The 19,898-nt window shown below is 40.1% G+C and overlaps 1 protein-coding gene across 1 annotated transcript in view; it reads right to left on the bottom strand.

The window, feature by feature from the left end:
• The window catches only part of FREM3 (FRAS1 related extracellular matrix 3), a 77,375-nt gene that overhangs the window by 43,176 nt on the left and 14,301 nt on the right, over positions 1-19,898 (bottom strand). The window contains exons 3-4 of the mRNA XM_033160821.1: positions 6,032-6,178; positions 360-590 (exon numbers count right to left, since the gene is read on the bottom strand). Of these exons, the coding sequence (XP_033016712.1) occupies positions 360-590; positions 6,032-6,178 (378 nt within the window). The remainder of the gene's footprint in view (positions 1-359; positions 591-6,031; positions 6,179-19,898) is intronic.

The following is a 19,898-nucleotide window of genomic DNA, read 5'->3' as shown; positions in this document are numbered from 1 at the left end:
GAGCAGGAGGTCTCTGCTAATAGAAAGGAGCGAGGAGTTCCATTACTGATCCCCTCCCTGTGGTTTCCTACTTTCCATGCTGCTCTGAAGGGTCCCCAAAACCCTCTGGAGCAAGTTCTCAGGAGTGGAAGAGGCTGTGGGTGAAGAGTGAGATGAGAGTTGGCAAAAGTGCCCCCCCTCACCATCCATTAGTGGAGGCATCCACTGCATCAAAAACCTTTCTACAAAACAGAAGGGAACAATTGTTTCCCACCCATTGTCATCCGATGCTGAATTCCATTCCATGGGGACAGGATTGGAGTGCCTTTATAGGGGAGGAAAATTTAAGCAGGAATAAAAAGTAGGAAAAACCCACATACCATCACCTGGATCCACAATTTCCACCGTTGCCCGTTCTGGAAATTCCAGGGCAGCCATAACTGGATCTGACAAAACAATCTGGAATAGCTCTGATTCCTCGTATTCATTGTCTACTATTATTCTTACTCTCCATGTAGCCACTGTCTGCCCCGGGTTGAACTGAACCTGTTTCTGGGCTTTTCCTTTGAAATCTTTATCCTTTTCTGCTGTTCCATCTCTAGTCCCAATGCCTGAAGGAATATTTGGAAGAAATAACAATAAAGGGATAAGAAAATACTCACTTTTTCTACTCCCCAAGAAAAGAAGAATCCATTTTTGAAATTTCAGAAAACCGTCATACACACATATATAACATATATATCAATATCCCTGTCCCAGAAAAGATAGTGCACACAGAAAGCCTACGGCATCATTCTGCAGCCTGCGGCAACCTGTTGTATCATTTAACAGCCAAAAGAGACATACAGGTGAGTAAACAGAAATCTGGAATGGGTGAGGATGAAGGAAAGATGGGGAGCAGGGAACAGGTTTGTCTTTGCGATGATCTTCACTTCCTCCAGTAATTTTTCTAGCTGGCCCATCTTTCTTTGCGAGAAGCAATAATAATAATGTACCTCAAAATCCCCAGCAGAGCAGTATCTTCATTAGGATCAACAACAAAAAAGTACTTATCCATGGGCCTGCTCATAAAATAAAATAATTTAAGACAAGGCAAACAATTATTACAATGAGAGGCTAAAGAAGATTTTAAATAACTGCGTAAGACTTCAGCATAAACAAAATGGAGCTGGAGGAAAAGCTGAAAGTGGTATTAGTTGTTACCCAAGTATGCAGAGTAAAACCTTGAGATGGAATGCTGGAGGAGATTCGCAGACAAAATTGCATTTCCCTCTCAGGGTGCAAGACAGATTATAAGATGCACCCTAGTCTACAGGCACAAAAAACACCACATATTCTACCATTTTTGAGAATAGAAAATCTTGGTTCATTTTAAAGCCCCAATTGGGAGGCTATGTGTATGTGTAAATACATGTTTTTACACAAACACAGACCTTTTCTGCTTAGAAAACTGAAGAATGACTGCAGCTGTAGCTTAATATTACTGATTTGATCATCCAAAGAGAACCTGACAATACTGTAGCTCTTAATGCTATTGCCGCAATACTGGCAATGCCTCAGTTTGATGACATTTTAATATGGACCTAAATAACTAGTTCTGTTAATAACTAGTTAATAAGTTGCATGCATGATGCCTTAAAATCCATATTAGAATCAAATGGCTGAAGTTGATTTCTTTCTTTTTAAAAAAGTGAGAGGGTGCCATACTCAATTCTACCAACACATTTAAGATAGATACTGGTTATGTCCTTGGCAGCTTTTAAAATTTCAGCTGCAAAAATGTGATTTTACTGTTGTCTATAATTTTAAATGAAGAAAAAAGTGGGCACAGTTTAATGTCTACGAAGTTAGATTTTGAATTTCTTAATGTCTAACATTTCTACTCTACTTCAGCTTAAATAAGTGAACTATTTTGTTTAATTTATGGTTTGACACCATCAGTTAGGAAACTTTACCTCTCTGTCTGAGAATAATGAACCTTTGTCATGCCGAATCCCTCGCCCAGGTCTGGGAGAACCTGATATCCTGCAAGAAACTTCTGAAAGCTGTGAAGTGTGAAAACCATTTCCACTTTAGGACTTCCAGTTCTTACACTCCAAACCTAATTAGAAATGCTTGATATAATTAGGAAAGCCTAAGTCAGCATTAAACCTGCTCTACCAGGTTTGCTCTTAAATACCTGATCAGCTAATAGTTGTTTTTAAAGTGTCAAAATGATGGGGGGGGGGGAGGGAGATCTGGCCATGCGTTCTTTTCTGACTTAGGGTACATTCAGATATGGGGATTGTTGTGTTAGTATTCCTGGTTATAATGCTAGCACTACTGGCTCAGTTTCTAACATTTCTTTCACACTATATTATCCTGCTATGTTACAGAACTGTAACTGCTTTTTCAGCAACCTACCACCATGTCACTCTACTTTTCATTCACACCAGTGAGTGTAGTGTGACACAACAGCAGGTGTCATCTGACATGTCGCCGCCACCACTCTTTCTTGTGCATGTTCACATCGGTTCACCCATGAAAACGGCAGAAAAGAACTATATGCTGGGATCCCATCAACTGTCCTGGTTAATGGACTTGCAAACAGATTTTTTTTTCCTGGAAGCAACGAACCCAGAAATGATTACTCAAATCCGCTGTATTAAGCAAGAAATGTTTGTGTAAAATGGGATAACACTGTTCTTCAACAGACTGCCATATAGTCATTACTGCAACTGAAACCAACATTTTCTACAATTTATGTGAGCAAAGGCATGTCTACGCATATACTTATAGGTAGGGCTGTGCTATAAATCGATATATTGTCTGATATCGGGTTTTAGATCAAATCATGATAACCGTTTTTTTAAAAAAATGACTTTGCAATTAATCACATATCATGTGTGGGGTATTTAAAAAAATCACAATACTGTATTGGAAAAACCAGGAAGCTGATGCTTCTTCCTGTGTGTGCAGCTCTTGCTAACTACACCTCAAACAGCTCTTCCCTGCCTCCTGCAGCAACAAGAAATAGCTACAAATCACTACACACAGCTTTGAGAACCAGTTAGCAGTCACTGTGAGTCTCACCCTTCAGTCTCCTGCAGCAGCAGTAAAACACTACTTATTAACTACAGCAGGCAGACTAAAAAATCGGGCATCAGATATCGCCAGAGCTCTGAGAACCGGTTAGCGGTCACTGTCAGCCTCAACCTTGACTTAAATAGCGCCAAGCAGTTATCGCCAAACAGAGCTTTGAGAAACAGTTAGCTCTTCGTCTCCCTGGTCACGCGGCCGGCAAGCAGGGACTTCTACCCTCAAGGCTCTTTCTTAAAGACGGCAGGCTGGTAGTTGGCTTAGAGAAAGCCTGCAGGTTCAGACTTCTGGAGCCCTTTCCCCGTAAAGACATAAACTGGGGTTAGTAAAAAATAGACACCACCCTTCGGCATTTGACCCTCTTCTGTCATACCCCCTCCATCTGCATGTATGTACTGCTTGTGGATGTGTCTCCCTCCCCCCTGCCATTGGCAGGGGGGGTGTATGGTGCATTTGTTTTTGTGAAGCAGCAGCCAGCAGTGGCAAAAAGCACCAGGGTTTTTTTATTAACTCAGCCGACACTTCCGGCCCTTTGTTGATTCCCTCCCGCCTCTGTTGGTGTGCCCAGCTGATGCTTTGCTTAAAGCCATGGCACTATGGCAAGGAACTTTCCTGGAGGTGCAAGGGGTCTGGGCTGAGAGGCTTCTTTAGCTCCATGTTTCTTTAGCTCAGTCTGCCCTGCAGTGCTTCACTGCACGCTCTCTCAACTCTTTCCCTTCCAAGTTCCTTCCTTCCTTGCTCCGTGAAGGAGCCCCAATTCTCCTTCCCTGCTTCGCTCTCTCTCTCTCTCTGCATGTGTGTTCCAATGTTTATTTAGCTCAATCTGCCCTGCAATGCTTTGCTTGCATGCTCTGTCTGTCTGTCTGTCTGTCTGTCTGTCTCTCTCTCTCTCTCTCTCTCTCTCTCTGTGTGTGTTAACTCTTTACCTTCTGAGTTGCTTCCTTCCTTGCTCCATGATTCTCCTTCTCTCTCTCTCTCTCTCTCTCTCTCTCTCTCTCTTTGTGTGTGTGTGTGTGTGTGTGATTGCGGCTTGCAAGTTGCTTCAGAATAAAAGGGGGGAAACTCCCAGTGTTTGTTGTGTGTGCCTTTCTTTCAGGGCAGAAGCAACCCATGGTATGCTGCCAGCCCCATGTTAAATCTGCGAGTCTTCAGCTCTCTTCTCCCCAATCGCAAGCAGGAGGGAAATGCACTCTTGAGATGCTTGTTGGCTTGCAAGGTGCTTCAGAGTAAAAGAAAAGAAAAACCCACCCTGCTCTGCCGTTTGAGCCTCTTCTGTGTCTCCCCCAACCTCCTTATGCTCCCCATTTTCTCCTATATGGCTATGCCAAGAGGGGACTTTGATGAATGCCCTCTGATGTGGTGGAAGACACATGAGGCATCCTTCCCAGTGTTGAAGGTGCTTGCAAAGAAGTTTTTGGCTATCCCAGGATCAAGCATGCCATTTGAAAGTGTGTTCAGCACGGCTGGCAATATTCTTCAAACACAAAGGGCATCTCTATTACCAGAGAACGCCAAAATGCAAATTTTCCTTGCAAAAAATATAATTTTCATTTAATAATTTTTGTTCTGTAAAATTTTATCCATTCTTTCTGGTTTGGCCTGATTTATAAAAGAAATGCAAATTTTCCTGACAATAAAAATATAATTTTTTAATATATATATTGTTCTGTTGAAATTTATCCATTTCATTCTTTCTATTTTGTCCTGGTTTAGAAAGGAAAATTAACAAACAATCAAATAACTGGTGATGTATACATTCAACTAAGACCTCAATAGTGAATTATATTTGAATATCTAAAAGTGTGACACTGAATTTGCTTTTTTTCTTGTTTAGGAATGTAATTAATTTTTTAGGGAACCTTTGATATCTATGCTACTAATTACTTCTACAGCTTTAATTTTAGAGAAAATGTGCTATTATTGGTACGGTAGTACTATAACGTAACAGTTGTAACAATATGTTAAAGGTAAGTAAAAATGTATCAGTTCTAGAGTTAGACCCTTAAGTAGTAGTAGTTGCCCAGGACATTACCATGTTCACCTCTACATAGTTCCAGCCTTATTTCAGATATTGTGATATATCGAAATATCGCAATGTTTAACTGGTGCTGTATTGTGATGTTGGAAACCAGGTATCGCCCAGCCCTACTTATAGGAAAGCACTGGCATTGTAGTGCTGCATTTCCGCACACTGAGCCTTACGAGGAATGTGTTTTAAAACGTCTCCATGCGTTATCCAGTGGCCGACTGGAATGTTCCACTTCACATTTATCTAAATACTTCTGAAAAGCATCTGATAAAAGACACTTTGGTGTTTCTTATTGACTTTCTTTTCTCTGTTTCTTACAAGAGTTCACTGTTAAACAAAGGCAGTCAAGGCATTTTGCTGAAGCTGGGAAAGTTCACTGGCTTTTGTGAAACATTAAACAACATTAACAGTTTTCTGGCCACTTTCCCTCTCATTCAATGTGCACTATGACAATATTCACTGCAACAGTTTTAAAATAGTTTTTAAAGAGGTCACAGAACCCAAAACAGGGCAGACAACCACAAGTTAATAGTACCCAAATGTTCCAAGTAATGCCTTGGTACACAGTAACCAATGAAATAAATGGGAATTATATGAATGCATCCTAAAAATCTATACATTAACAAGTAATTTTTCAATAAATCATGAGTCAGTCAAATATGACCAGTCCACAATCCTGAACATGTTTATAAACTTCTGCATTCATGGTTTTGAAGCCATGTGAAAGCCACTCTGCTGTAGTAAACTGTTAATAAAAAACCCTGTGAAGATAACCAATGAAGGCAAGAATTGCTGTAATTGACCATTTTACTGCAGAAATGCATTGATTAAATATTAAGAGTATGGTTTATTTTCAACCATTTTATACCACCCTTTAATCATATTTTGATGGTTTGTAAGTTCCTCTAATAAAGTTGCATTCGGACAAATTAAATGGATACTCACTAACAAATGATGTCTCCCCCAGATATCCTCTCCGCTTGAGTGTTACTTCCAGAACCCTTGAATCCTCGTCTACAACATAATATTCTTTTTCCAGAGAAATCCAAGCCCAGTTCAGACGGAAAGGTTGGCTCCTCAACTTGTTTCCTCCTAAAATTCATCGGCACAAAACAAATGTCATTGTACAGAATTCATAATGCACAAGCCCAATATTCTTTAAATATGCAAATGTAAGCATGCTCTCATACACCTCTCACACAAACATTCTTTTAGTTTTTAAAGTTTGGAGGATTTTCAGTCAGTCATTTAATTAGTAACAGTGAAAAAGTACACATCAGTGGGTTTAACAGAAGATAATTAAAACTGCTTGTGATAATGGTTTCATAAAAGCACCATTTTTTCCTTATCTGGATCTGAGGAGTGCTTTGGTTCTTACCCATTTGCTGTGTGGCAAATCTTACAAATAAACTGGATTAATTAATTGCTAGATCCAGGAATTAGAAGCCTTCCCCACCCAACTCATAACAATAACTTTACAATGCCAGATCTTAATTAGCTATGTGATGGCAATGATTTAGAAATGTTCTTTAAAATATGAGATCATACTCTTGGTAGAATAGTACTTTGAACACTCTAAATCAAATTCTTTTTCAACAGGATAAAATTACAGAAATACCATTCAACTAGCCAGTCTCAGCAGCAGAACATCTTTGAGATATGTGCCACCCATATGGAGTCAGCCTTTGCTTCCTGGTGGACGCTGTGCATCACCACATTGCCCCCCCCCCGTACATGACAGCAGTGGGGGTGGAGCCAACTCCTTATTTAGAGGCCGAAGGCCACCTTTACCCCCTTTTCCTCTCTTAGCAGCACCCACTCCACACACACACACACACCCCGCAACTCTCAGTATGACCTAGGGTCGCTTCTCAGCCATGAAGGAGGTTTTTGCTCACCAGTTGCTCGTTCTGGCCAGTAGGGGTTTGTGCCTACTCTCTTTCAGGGATAAGGGGCAGCCACCTCTGCCATACTACCCATTTCTGGTAACGACTAGTGTTTACCAGTATTGTATTTACGTAACAAAAGGTTTAGCAGTGTTTTGTATATACTCCCCATTTCTGCAGGCAAGTTGGTTCACGTGATTAGCTGCAGGCTTGGCCTGGGGTTGAGTTTACTCCCCAACCTAAAGGGGTTTCCCTCTGCAGGTATTCATACGGCTTGTTGTTTAACGAAGTGGCCCTTAGTTCAACCCAACCTACTGTGTCTGACTCCTTATTTGGCCTTTGGGATGCAAAGAACAAGCACTGCACGTACCCCAGGAAAATACTTAAGGTTTGAATTTTTAAGAGAAGGACAAGAAATGCCATGCATTTTGCAAATCGCTGTTATCTTGGTGAAATTGCCGGTAGAAATACACTCAAATTAGCCCAGATGACAGCTGCATACCTCTTATTAAATGAGTCTCTTCACTGAGCTATTATGGTTAATAACACCTGTGACTTATACTGTGGAGCCACAAGGCCTCTGTCAGCTTAATACGTTCCTCCTAAGGATGACAGATGCTGCAAGCTCTTCATGACAAGTTGTCTCCATTCCCATGACAAGTTTTTTTTTTTCTCTTTCAAAAAAAGAGAACTTTTGTGACCAAGATGTCTTGAGCATCCGTGAAAGGAAAGACAACTGCACTCATTTTTCAGGGCTGCCTTTCTCTCTATCCCAAAGGTCAAATGATATGAGGTCAAGGTATGGAAAGAGGATTTTAAGAGAAAGAAATCGATTTTACTTTTCTTTCTGAACTCTTGATTAAAAGAAATCACAATCAGATATGTGAACTAATTCTTATTTATGTGTAAGGCAAATTTAGTTCTTGCTGATTCCTTCTGTGGTCAAATTTTCATATTCAATTGGAAATGATGTCGGACGAATAGTTCACCAAACTATTGAGTGTACATTTTGGAAAGCTAACATTTCATAAATACAGTAGCCACTAGTAATAACACTATGTGACTATACAAATAAGACACACCAAGGGGAATTTTTAGGACAGAAGCTAGTTTTGGGCAAATACAATTTGACTGACTCTGTAGAAGCCGATTCTTTTCAGACTGCCTTTCTGTTTTTCAAAGCAGAGTGCGGATGACAACATTCCACACACCTTGTGCATGTCTTTCAGTGTCATTTGGACAGGTTCAATAGATGATATTTCCCATCACATTTTCCCTTATACTTCCTGCCATGCTAGAAATGCCAGCTACCATCAGTATAGTGGATCACTAGAAAAATCGCAATGCTGCCATTCTGTTTGCAGAATGGCTTTTCATCTAGAGCAGGTCTGAGGAACCTTTGACCCTTCAGATGTTGCTGAACTACAACTCCTATCATCTTTGATCATCAGCTATGCTTGCTGGGGCTGACAGAAGTTCTAGTTCAGCAACATGTGGAGGGCCAAAGGTTCCCCATACCTGATCTAGTGGAAGAAATCTGTGAAAGGAGGTGAGAAGCAACTCTAGCTAACTATCCTTCCCCTGTGCAACACCTTCCATGCAGCTCTGAAAGGCCTCTCAGCCCCTCTGGAACACATTGCAGAGGCGGATGGGGGATCTGCAGAAGGAAGGAGTGGCAAAAATTGTCTTTTCTTTTAGCAGAAGCCAAACGTCATTCAACTCACAGCACTGACTTGTCAATGAGAGTTAATATTCCTCCAAGCCATAATTTAAAGCCTATTCATTACGTAACAATTTTCCTAATTCCTTAATTCGCCCAAGTCAGCACAAAGTCTAGGTGATGAAGCATCAATCTATTTCTCATACAGGAAGACTCCCACCTTGGAAGAATCCTAAATAAATGAAATCTACGTATACTAGGAATTTCTGCTATTTCAAAGACAAAACGTATCAGTATAAATGGATGTAATTATGGATCCAATGAGGAAACACCACTCAGATTAAGTCACATGCCATTATTCAAAAGTTAAGAGCGGATGATAAAACTGAATTCTGACTGTCCTATCATATTTCTAATATTATATTTTTGCAGCACTGTAAAGGAGCCATTTTAAAGTTTTCCAAAGAGTACTGGATTTTATCTGGTCAAAATTTAGCTGGTGAGAAGCCCTATCATATCCATTTCAGAGATCCGATACCCTCTCTTAACTAAGATTACAACAGATGTACCATTATATATAGCTGTATATACAATAAAAGCTTTGCTCAGACATTAGGGGTCTCCCAATCCGTCACATTATTTAAAGCTGTCTTACGTTCAGTGTCACTGGGAAATGTTAATATCTTAACATATTCATTTATAATTGTTGACAGAACACATTCCCTATATGCACGCACTACACTGTAAAACACAAATAAGAACTACTGTTTGTTTTGATAACAGAAAACTAAGTTAATGAACAGAGTTCACGCTGTCAAGCCTCCGTTTTATGAAGTGAGGTAGTGTTTCTTTCAACAGGCCTAGACGTTAATTGATCAAAGAGAGCCATTTTATACATCCATTCTTATTCTGTTTGTCCAATTTCTCTTTAACAAACAACAACTGTCCCCAGATATGTAAACATGATTTCCAGTTTCCTAAATTCTCTTTTGGATTCTGTGGTAAATATATATACCAAGATATTTAACAAGGGATTTGGAATTTTCCAGTTTATATCTAGTTTTTTAATTCTTGCATCAATATAGCATCAAAACTGAGTCTAATTTTGACTTATTCCTATTAATTCTATAACTACATACCAGATTTCACCAACTTAGTGCCTCTAGATGTGATGAGAGCTGCAGTCTAAGACATCTGAAAGGCATAGTATCATCTATATATACAGTGGTACCCCGCTAGACGAATGCTTCGCTAGACGAAAAACTCGCTAGACGAAAGCATTCGTCTAGCGGGAGGCTGTCCCGCTAGACGAAAAAGTCTATGGGGCTGCCTCGCAAGACGAAAAAATTTCGTCTTTTTTTTTTTTTTCGTTTTGCGGAGCGCGGCTCCCATTGCCGCTCCGCAAGACGAAAACCCCGCTAGACGAAAATTTTCGCGGGACGAATTATTTTCGTCTAGCGGGGCACCACTGTAACGTGATTTTAATTCCCCTACACACATTACCTTAATTTCATTTGTATGTCTAACACAAAACATTAAGGCTGGATGAGTGATGGATGAGAAGTTAAATTCAATATGCATTTAAAGTTGAACATATCAAACTTGCAGTTTCTGTAGCAATATGCAAACTGAAACACAGCTATCCTTTGAAATTCACACCTATCTGAATTTTGTGATATAGCTCTTCAAACCAATGTTTACAAAAAAGCATAAATTAGTGGAAAGTGTGAAAAAATGAAGGTACTTAGTGCAAAAACAGGAAGATAAAATCCCTCTGCCTGCTCTTTACATAGGATCTTTAAAGAGGAGGCAGAGGAAGTGGTGGCCTTACATTTTTTGGGCCCTGAAGCTTAAACTGTTATGGGGGCCCCTTCCCAACCAGCAACAAGGGACTCGGCTAGATTGGTAAAGAAAAAGTGTTTTATATGCGTTGTATATGCGATATAACACTGTGACACCAGATGGTGCTGTGGAGTCCCATCTTTCCCTACCAGATTTCCCTGTATGAGTTTGCAACACGTTTAATTGAATCGCTTCTTTGACGTGCCTAGATCCAGCCAAGATTTGTTAGCTTCTTCACTGGGGTTATTCTACAACACATCACCTCTCTTTTCCAATCTTGTGCTGCAGCATCCTCCTTGCAGCATTTATTGCGTTATCACTGGGTTGGGCACCGATTTCCTTTTGGGGCAAAGTAGGTGTTAAACCGTTCCACCTTCTCTTTGCCATCCACTTGTGGCCCCACTGCTAAGATGTACAGCACCACGGCTATGCAATCATGAACACTGACATTTGTCATGACCCAAACAGGTTACACCCTACCATTCAGATTCATGAGAAGAATGAGCATGGGGAGCCTGCAGCACTTCCATTATTCTAGGACTACAACTCCCCTGACCGCTGCTGCCTTGTAGGCGGCAGCTGATGGGATCTGGAGTCCAACAACTTCTGGAGGAACAATAGCATCCAAATGAAGGTCAGGTTTTTACAAAGACCTTCGACTCTCTGCCATTTTCTCCAGAGAGCCTTCCTTTTTCATGACCATTTTCAACAGGAGGAAAATACAAAACATGTCAAGATATGAAAGATAATCGTATTTAAAACAAACTATCACCTGTTTCTATTGTTAAATGCCAGGCATGAACAGCCAGGAAGGGGGCTGAACTATGTGCTTCACCAGGCACATTCAATACAGAAATAACATCAAGTTCAAGAGAAGTGTGTGTAAAAGGCACCAGGTAAGATAAATATTCAAGTTGCAGCAAATGTGAATTGAGTAGTTCAAGAGACGAGACATCCAAAAACACTGCAGAAGAAGAAATAAGACCCCATTTACATGCACTCAAAGCCATGTGGGAGTCATGTCCTTGTGATGCAACCCCTCCCCATTCAGGGTGTTGAAATGAATGAAACAACCACACCATCAGGGCCAATTTCCTGCTAATTTGGCCTTTCCTCTCACCCACACAACAGTTAGTCCAGAAATGCCCCATTATGTGGCAAAGATAGTGTACAAAGTCACACCCTTGGCCCATCTAATTAAGTACTGCCTACACTGATGGCCATGTTGGCACACCAGGATAGGTCAGTCTGAGAGCACTGACCTCACTAGCGCCAACTGTAGTGTAGCAAAACCACCCAATTGTGTTAAGCAGCTCAGAAAACAGGTGGATTAGACAAATTAATAAACATGTCTATCAACAGTGAAACGTCACAATTGATATGTTATCTCTAGGTTCGAAGGCGGTATGGCTCTGACCTATCAGTTGCTAGGTAACAAAAAGCCAGAGAGGATACTGTGCTCATTTCCTGCTATTCAGCTTCCTACTCATCTGGCCACTCTGTAAAACAGGATGTTGGACAAGATGGGCCTTCCGTCCAAACTAAAAATTGTTGCGTTTAAGGCAAGTGATGCATGACACACATTTATCACTACAGAGCCCCATGTGCTAACAGCCAGCAACTAACTGGCATTCCAGCAGGATGGACTTGCCCCATTTGGTATCACTGGATACTGCTGTACATTAGTGAAAACACACACACGCTATAAAATAAAAAATAAATTAAAAGTTACTCTATGCATCTTTAGGAATATGGCACTGACTTGGCACCCAGCAAAAACATTCATTTTCTCTCAGGCCTTTGGCTATTTAAACCATCTATGGACTTTTAAACTGTGTGGGCAGGGCTATTGTTTTTGTTTGTTACTATGGTATATATTTTTGTTTTTATATTGTAAACCACCCTGTGATTCTTGGATGAAGGGTGGTATAGAAATTTAATAAACAACAACAATAGATCTTTTCTTGAAGAAACTATGTAACATTGATGATTTGATAATTAAAATATCAAAATCTTGAATGCCTTCCCACCCAACACAAAACAATTCAAATAGAATTAGCAATTGTTATATACCCATTGCTGTCATTATCAATTATACACCAGGGCTTTTAGACACCCGTCACTATACTTGCAAAATGTCTGTCCAATTATATACATACGGATCTACAAAGTCACAAGACTGCTAGCCTAGAATGTGAAAAAACACTGATCCTATGTGTGTGTGTATATATGCGCACACACACACACACACACACACACACAAGTGGCTTGAAGAGTGTGCTTGGAAAAATATGATAAATGTACTTTGTGGGTGCCAGCATAGTGTATTCAAGTGAAATGAATACAGGATGTAAAAATAAACCTGCTATAAGAATAGATAGCTATTCATAAGACTCTAAAGATCCTGCCAGTATTCTGGAAGAGTTCCAAGAGCTGTGACAGAAATATAAGTTTCTCTGCATGCCAGAGAATCATTTGCTAGATAGTATTCCACTCAATGTGGAGACAGGGAAAGAACAGACAAGGAAATACAGGTTTTTTGGGCTTTCCTTTGACTCTTATGCCTAATTGGCATCTGCCGGTAACACTGCTACAAAGTCCAACGCTAATTGTTATTCTGGCAAAAGTTGCTGGCAGGACAACAGATCCAGTCTCTGATTGCTTCCTGTGCTCCAACAAATCCTCTAGGTCTCATTACACATGGGCTGCTTTGAACAACAGAACACACCATTTTGCCAATTATTTAGTTCATCATTTTGCCATTCTTATATGATCGACATGTAAGATTAAATTTGCAACTGTGCTTACAGGTTTACAGTATTACAGATGCCAAATAATACACTGTATTCATTCATATATATGTGTGTGTGTGTTTTGCTAGCTGCTGAAAGCACCTTTGTTTCATTGAATGTTGGTACCCTACTTTTCCTTCCGAAAGAAGCTCAAGGTGATTAATAACAACATACAGAAATGAATGAAACAATAAGGGAAACAACAATAAGGGGGGGAAATCAACAGTAAAAATGTTATTGAACTTTCATTCTCAGATTATTATAATACCCAAGGTGAGGGGAGATGGGGCAGAAAAAGAAAATATATTAAAGCGCTCCCACCATGCTTCACTCCAGCGTTTCCTCTCACCTGCACCATCTACTTTCCTTAAGCATTTCATGCCCCCAAATTTATTATGTAGGGCATTTGGTATATTTGTGTTCCACATGTTATCCCCAAGAATCACCAGCCCCAGCCCCTGTGAAGGTTCAGAGTAGGTACAAGGAATTCCTTCTTCAGGTGTGAAAATGAGCATGGAAGAAAGGACAGTGGGGCAGCATCATTTCTACTGCCTTCCAACTTGTGGAAAGCAATATGCTGAAGCATTGTATTTGCAGAGGCTCCCCACACATTTGTGTACCCTGATGTTACAGGTGTGCTAAAATGCAGGGTAACCCTCCGTGGATATAAAAGGCTCTGCACTTCAGACTGTCATCTTCCATGGCTTGAAAGGCAATTAAAAGTGAAGCAAGGGGCACTCTACTTCATGGCCACTGCACACACCCCCATGTGCTTAGCATTGGAAGAGGACACTACTAAGCACATGACAGCTCAGCTGATTAGAGCATGGTGCTGTTAATGCCAAGGTTGCAGCTTTGATCCCCATATGAGACAGCAGCATATTCCTGCATTGCAGGGGGTTAAACTACATGATCCTCAGGGTCCTTTCCAACTCTACAATTCTATGATTCTACCTGTATACAAGTTTTGAGACCTACGGTCTATCCATCCAAGGATTTGTCACTGACAGTGATATAGCCAGAGGCTTCTAGATGTTTTTTAACTACAGTAGCTGCTAAAAGTGCTCCAGGAATGATTACAGTCAACTGGTATTGATCAAAACCTAGTCAACTAGGATTGAACAAAAGCAAATACAGTATGAAGTTCAAAAAAAATCTTCCTTTAAAAAAAAGTATCTCACTTTGTTTGGCCCATTGTTATATTGCCTATGTAAAACAGTCTTTCATGCTTAAACAGTCTTTCTTTTCACCTTCCCTGCTACCACTGAGGTGTAAGGCAGCAAGACATTAAACAAAACTGTGGCACTTTCACAAGCATGTGTGCAGTAAAAACTGTAATACAGAAATTAAATATAAGCTAGGGATACGTATGGGGGTAAATGCTTAGTCCAAACAGAGAAACGTTTTAAAAAAGTTAATAGGAATTAACTGGTATGGCAAACATCCATGAAAACTAAGAATTGGTATTTTTCTCAGTTATCTTCCAAATGTATTAAGTAATCTAGTATTTCCTTCCTGCTAGTTCTTGAATATAGAGTGGAAATTAAGGGAGAATGAAGTGATTTCTCCGATTAGCTATTGCATTACATTTTAATTCAACTGCTACGGAAACGAATAACCTTCCTGCTACAATTTTCTATAGGCACAAACTCCAGACAGCCTCTCTTACATTACTAGCTGACATTAATAGGGCCATCATTCCACCCATTTGCAGTGCAAGACTCTTTATTGCAATTGCCGTAACACAGGTCTGGGGCAACCTGGCCCTCCAGATGCTAAAAGTTCCATCATTCCTGATTGTAAGCTATGATGGCCAGGGCTCATGGGAGTTGAAGGATAACAGCACATTGAGGGCTTTAGGTTTCCCATCTCTGCTGTGAACACAGCTACTGATCCCTCTGGAAAAATTCCATCATTGTACAAAATCATAGTCTAGCCTGGATTACATGCATGACTTGCCTATATAGATCTTTCATTGATTTCAATTCAGGGTGAGTTTTTACAAAATTTGCCCTAAACTAAAAGTAAGCCAATACTGCTATAGCATTTAGTGCACGAGGACAACTGTCAGAAGCATGTCATATTCATTATTTAGGATGCAACCCCAAATATAATGCATTTTTGTATGCTATTTTCACTAATGCATTTTTATGTACACTTTCCCCTAACATATGTATTTTCATCAACATTTTTCAGTCGGAGAACTACGGAGCAAATTTCAGATAAGTGAAAATTTCGAGGGATGGCTGTGTGCTGGTTTTCATATTGTTTCAGAAACAGCAAATTTGATATATCCGGCTTAAAATGTGAATGAAATTTAATTTCTCCCTCATACCTACCCAGGAGCACACCTTACTTTTGCCTTAGGAGCAGCTCCACCTGATTCCAAAGCACCGGCTGTGGCAATGGAAGCTAACACCCATCACAGAAGTACGGTAATACCAAGCAGGGACATCAGCCACGAGGAAGGCGAAAACTCATGCCATGCCTATGGGTGCAGTTATATTACTTTTCAGTTCCTTTAACTGGCAGCCAACCCAAGATTTTGCAGTATCTAATGAACACAGCTAGATCAAGAGGGCTTTCCAAGTTGAAGGTGGTAGGATGGGTAAAGGTAGGTAAACGGTAAAGGACCCTTGGACAGTTAAGTCCAGTCAAAGGCGGCTGTGGGGTTGTGGCGTTCATCTTGCTTTCAGGCTGAGGTAGGCGGTGTTTGCCCACAGACAGCTTTCCAGGTCATGTGGCCAGCATCACTAAACCACTTCTGGCACAACTGATGGAAGCCAGAGCGCATGGAAATGCCATTTACCTTCCCGCTGCAGCAGTACCCTGTTTATTTACTTGCATTGGTGTGGTTTCAAACTGCTAGTTTGGCAGGAGCTGGGACAGCGCTGTGGTCTAAACCACTGAGCCTCTTGGGTTTGCCGATCGGAAGGTCGGCGGCTCGAATCCATGCAACAGGGTGAGCTCCCGTTGCTCCGTCCCAGCTTCTGCCAACCTAGCAGTTCAAAAGCATGCCAGTGCAAGTAGATAAATAGGTACCGCTGTAGTAGGGTGGATGGGTCATTAGACCAAGAACTAACTGACTAAAGCACAATTTAAATACATTTGGAAAGAAGCAGTCTCCACTCCCTCATGCCCACCCCCAGTCCAGCCAGATCAATAAACCCCCAAACTGACACAGATGCTGGCCAAATCTGCAGAGCGAGAGACCACTGGACCAGCTGCCTCCTCCATCCAACACTTAGCACCATCTCCAGTGCATGCTCAAGTGTGGGGATTTTTGCTTCTCGTTTATCTTTTAGATCATTTACCCAAAGGTTAGTAACTCAAAGTTTCTTAACTTCAAAAACCAAAATCGTATTATAAGAAAAGAGCTGGTACAACATTGCTTAGCGTGATTACATACACATTAATAAAGTCTAGCCACTTAAGTATTTTAAAATAATCACAGACAGATAGGTAAGATAGGTATAATTGCGTAGAAATCATGACATGTAAAATATTTCTCTACTTATTCCTTTAATAGTTGCACAGCGCCTAAAAATATTCATAAAGGATTAAGATACAGTATATTACCTAGTCACTAACAATTTTCTCATGTAATTATACATTTCAAGCTGACAACCCATTCCTCAAAACAGAAGTAATGCAAGCATCTCACAACTAATGCTATATTAAGAGGGCAGACTGAGTCTGGCAAGGCTCACTTTATGATTGTGTGGTAGTGTGAGATAAAACTATAAATTTGATGGATTTATTGAGCAACTGAATACTCATTTTAGCATAGCTTTGCATCTCCATTTTGCGAAGGTGCCAAGTTTACTCCAAGTCTTGAAATAAGATTTATTTTACACAGTCTGCCCTGTAGATTGCAACAACTTGTGCACAGCTATTGTCTTAGATTGTTCAAAATTGCAAAAATTCCTGTGATTCAAGTTTACAAAACACCTGTCCTCTAGCTCCTAATTCAAATAGCTCCATCAGGTGGGAAGAGCTAAGACCATAAAGGAAACAGCTAATTTTACCAGTCAGGTGCAGGTACTAGAAATGCAACACAGAGTATTAGAAAGGAAACCTTGAGCACTCTCTGATCACCACCACTAAAGGAGGAACCTCAGGCCCCAAGGCCAAAAGTGCCCCCCCAACCTCTCTATGTGGCCCTTGGGACCATACCAAGCCATACCCCTGCCTCAACCTCACTCCAACTCCCTAGGCCTGAATGCCTTCCTTTGCCCATCTACCTCCGAGGGCTTTTGGCTGAACTGAATGTGCTCTTGAACTCTGATCATCCTTCCTGCTTGCTTGAATGGAGGTTAGAGAAGGGATGTGTGGGCGTGTGCAAAACCTAGCCTACTGTACAAACGTAAACTTCATGCTTGTTGCTTGACCCTTTTGCCGCCAACCCCACCCACCACTGACTTGTAACCCCCAAACATTTGCCTAGAGGGGAATGTTGCCTGCAGCCTAAGAAAGTTTGTCTACCCCAAGCTGCAATTATACCTGGACACCTCTGCCTCAAGATGGTTTAAGTTCAAAGAGGTATCTGTCCAGGAAAAATACTTTGAACCTGGATGTCCACATTCTAAACCCTGTGAGATATTATAAAAACCATGGGCAAGACTTGATGCAACAGTCTTTTTTTTAAAAAAGAGGGTATGTTTCCTTGGTATTCAGCTGAAAGAACCAAAAATTATTATATAATTAGATGATGCAAAATATATGGTGCCCTAATCAAATCTCTGTGTATATGTGTTGCTACAACAACTGTGATGAAGTCCACGCTGCATAAGAAAGCGTATGAATCTCCCAAAACATAAGGTCAGCTTTTAATATTTACATTTATTTATTTACTTATTTAGACATTTAGATGCTGCATTTCAAAAAGAAGAGTTCTCAGCATGCCTTACATATGAACTTCCTTTGATTCAGCCCTGTTTCTCATCTATTCCTGGGTGGTCATCAGTGTAGTGGTCTCCTTATAAACTCTGAGGTCCTCATAACCTTTACTGTAATTTTACTGAAAGCACAGAAATTGATTTGACATATTGCTTAAAACACTAATGACCTCTGAGCAAGCTGCAACGTGTTAATTAGGGAGAAGCAGCAATAGCATTTGAATTAAGTATTTAGCTTTGCTTCCAAATGTAACAAATTGATAGAAATGTATCTCTTATTCGCTTTGTCATGGACACATACAGGCAAACATTGTAGTATGAACCATAACTAGTTAAATGGCAGGCATCAAATGGTTGTGTCTAGAAAGCAATCAAAACAGTGCCATTAGAAGCAAAGGCAAGCACCCGTCTACTTTCTCAGGTTGCTTAGCTTTACAAGAAGAGCAAGAATATTAATGTCCAGAAAAACTGGGCCTAAATTCAGCTGTGCTGATTATATCTAATATATTACAGAAGCACACACCATGCAGAACTTTTACCCCCAAACTGAGGAAAACTGTTAGGAAAGCAGACTGCTATAAATTGAGGTTGAGATTCCTACAGACACACACCAACTCAGCAGCATATTGAAATCAATGAGACAGGCACATGCAATTAAGTCTTGTTAATTTCAATATGTGTCTGAGTAGGTATGCGAGGACTAAAAAAATAATAATTGTCACATTTAAAAATTAGGGAATAAATTAGATGTATGCAAGAAAAGGTGTACTGGGAGAGTACTTTACAAGTCCGCTACAGTCAACCTATTTGCTATATTGAAATGGTGACTTTATTAACAGTATTCTCTCAGTATTTTTTTTAAAAAAAACTGCTGTAATTGGACAAGGCAGAAAACTCCTCGCCGTAAAACAAAACAAACACATTTTCACATTTATCTCCAAAAAGAACTGAAACTACCGTACTTCAAAGGGATGCTTGCAACCAAGTATCTGCTTAAGGAACATTTTCAAAAAATATATTCAGTGCTAACAACTTACATAGCAAAGCCCCTCTCAATCAGAGACGAAAGATGAAGATGCAGAAAGGAGAAAAGATTGTTTGTCCTGCATACGGTCTCTTGATTATCTCAGGCACTCTGAGAAAGGGGCTTAGTGACTGATCCCAACTAGCTAAGAAATCAAAGATTTAACACCATTCACTACGTACAATGGAAACACTGTAAAGGGGAAAGGGTGTTTTTCTAACTGCAATATTTAAATAGCACTAATTGAAAAGCTAATGTTCAGCCAATTCTTTCCAAAAGAAAAAAGCATTAGCTGTACTCATTAGCATGTTATGTTCAGTCATTAAATGTCCTATATTTAAATCCAATTTTCATTAAGGATTTTTATGTATTTAACTGTATATCATTCTTTTTTCCCCGTATAAGAGATCCGGACTAAGGCACCAATGCCCACAGCCCCAGAAGTAAGCCCTACTGAATACACTGAAACTCTTTTGTAAACCACTTTGAGCAGTTTTTTAAAAAGAAAACAATCAAGTTGTGTATAAATTTTATGAAATAATAAATAAAAATGCAGCAGAGAAAATGCAGTTACATAACTGTAGCACATATGAAAATGCTCTGTGAAATTGTAAATGTGCTGTTGCAGACAAATGTCTTCTACATAAAATGCCAAAATGTGGAAATACTTCAAGCATTTGAGGGAAAGTCTTCTTATTGCAATACTTCAA

This window comes from Lacerta agilis, chromosome 9, assembly GCF_009819535.1.
Source record: "Lacerta agilis isolate rLacAgi1 chromosome 9, rLacAgi1.pri, whole genome shotgun sequence".
Taxonomy (NCBI): Eukaryota; Metazoa; Chordata; class Lepidosauria; order Squamata; family Lacertidae; genus Lacerta; species Lacerta agilis.
The sequence above is the reverse complement of the archived record's forward strand: the minus strand, read 5'-3'. Positions and strand labels throughout refer to the sequence as shown.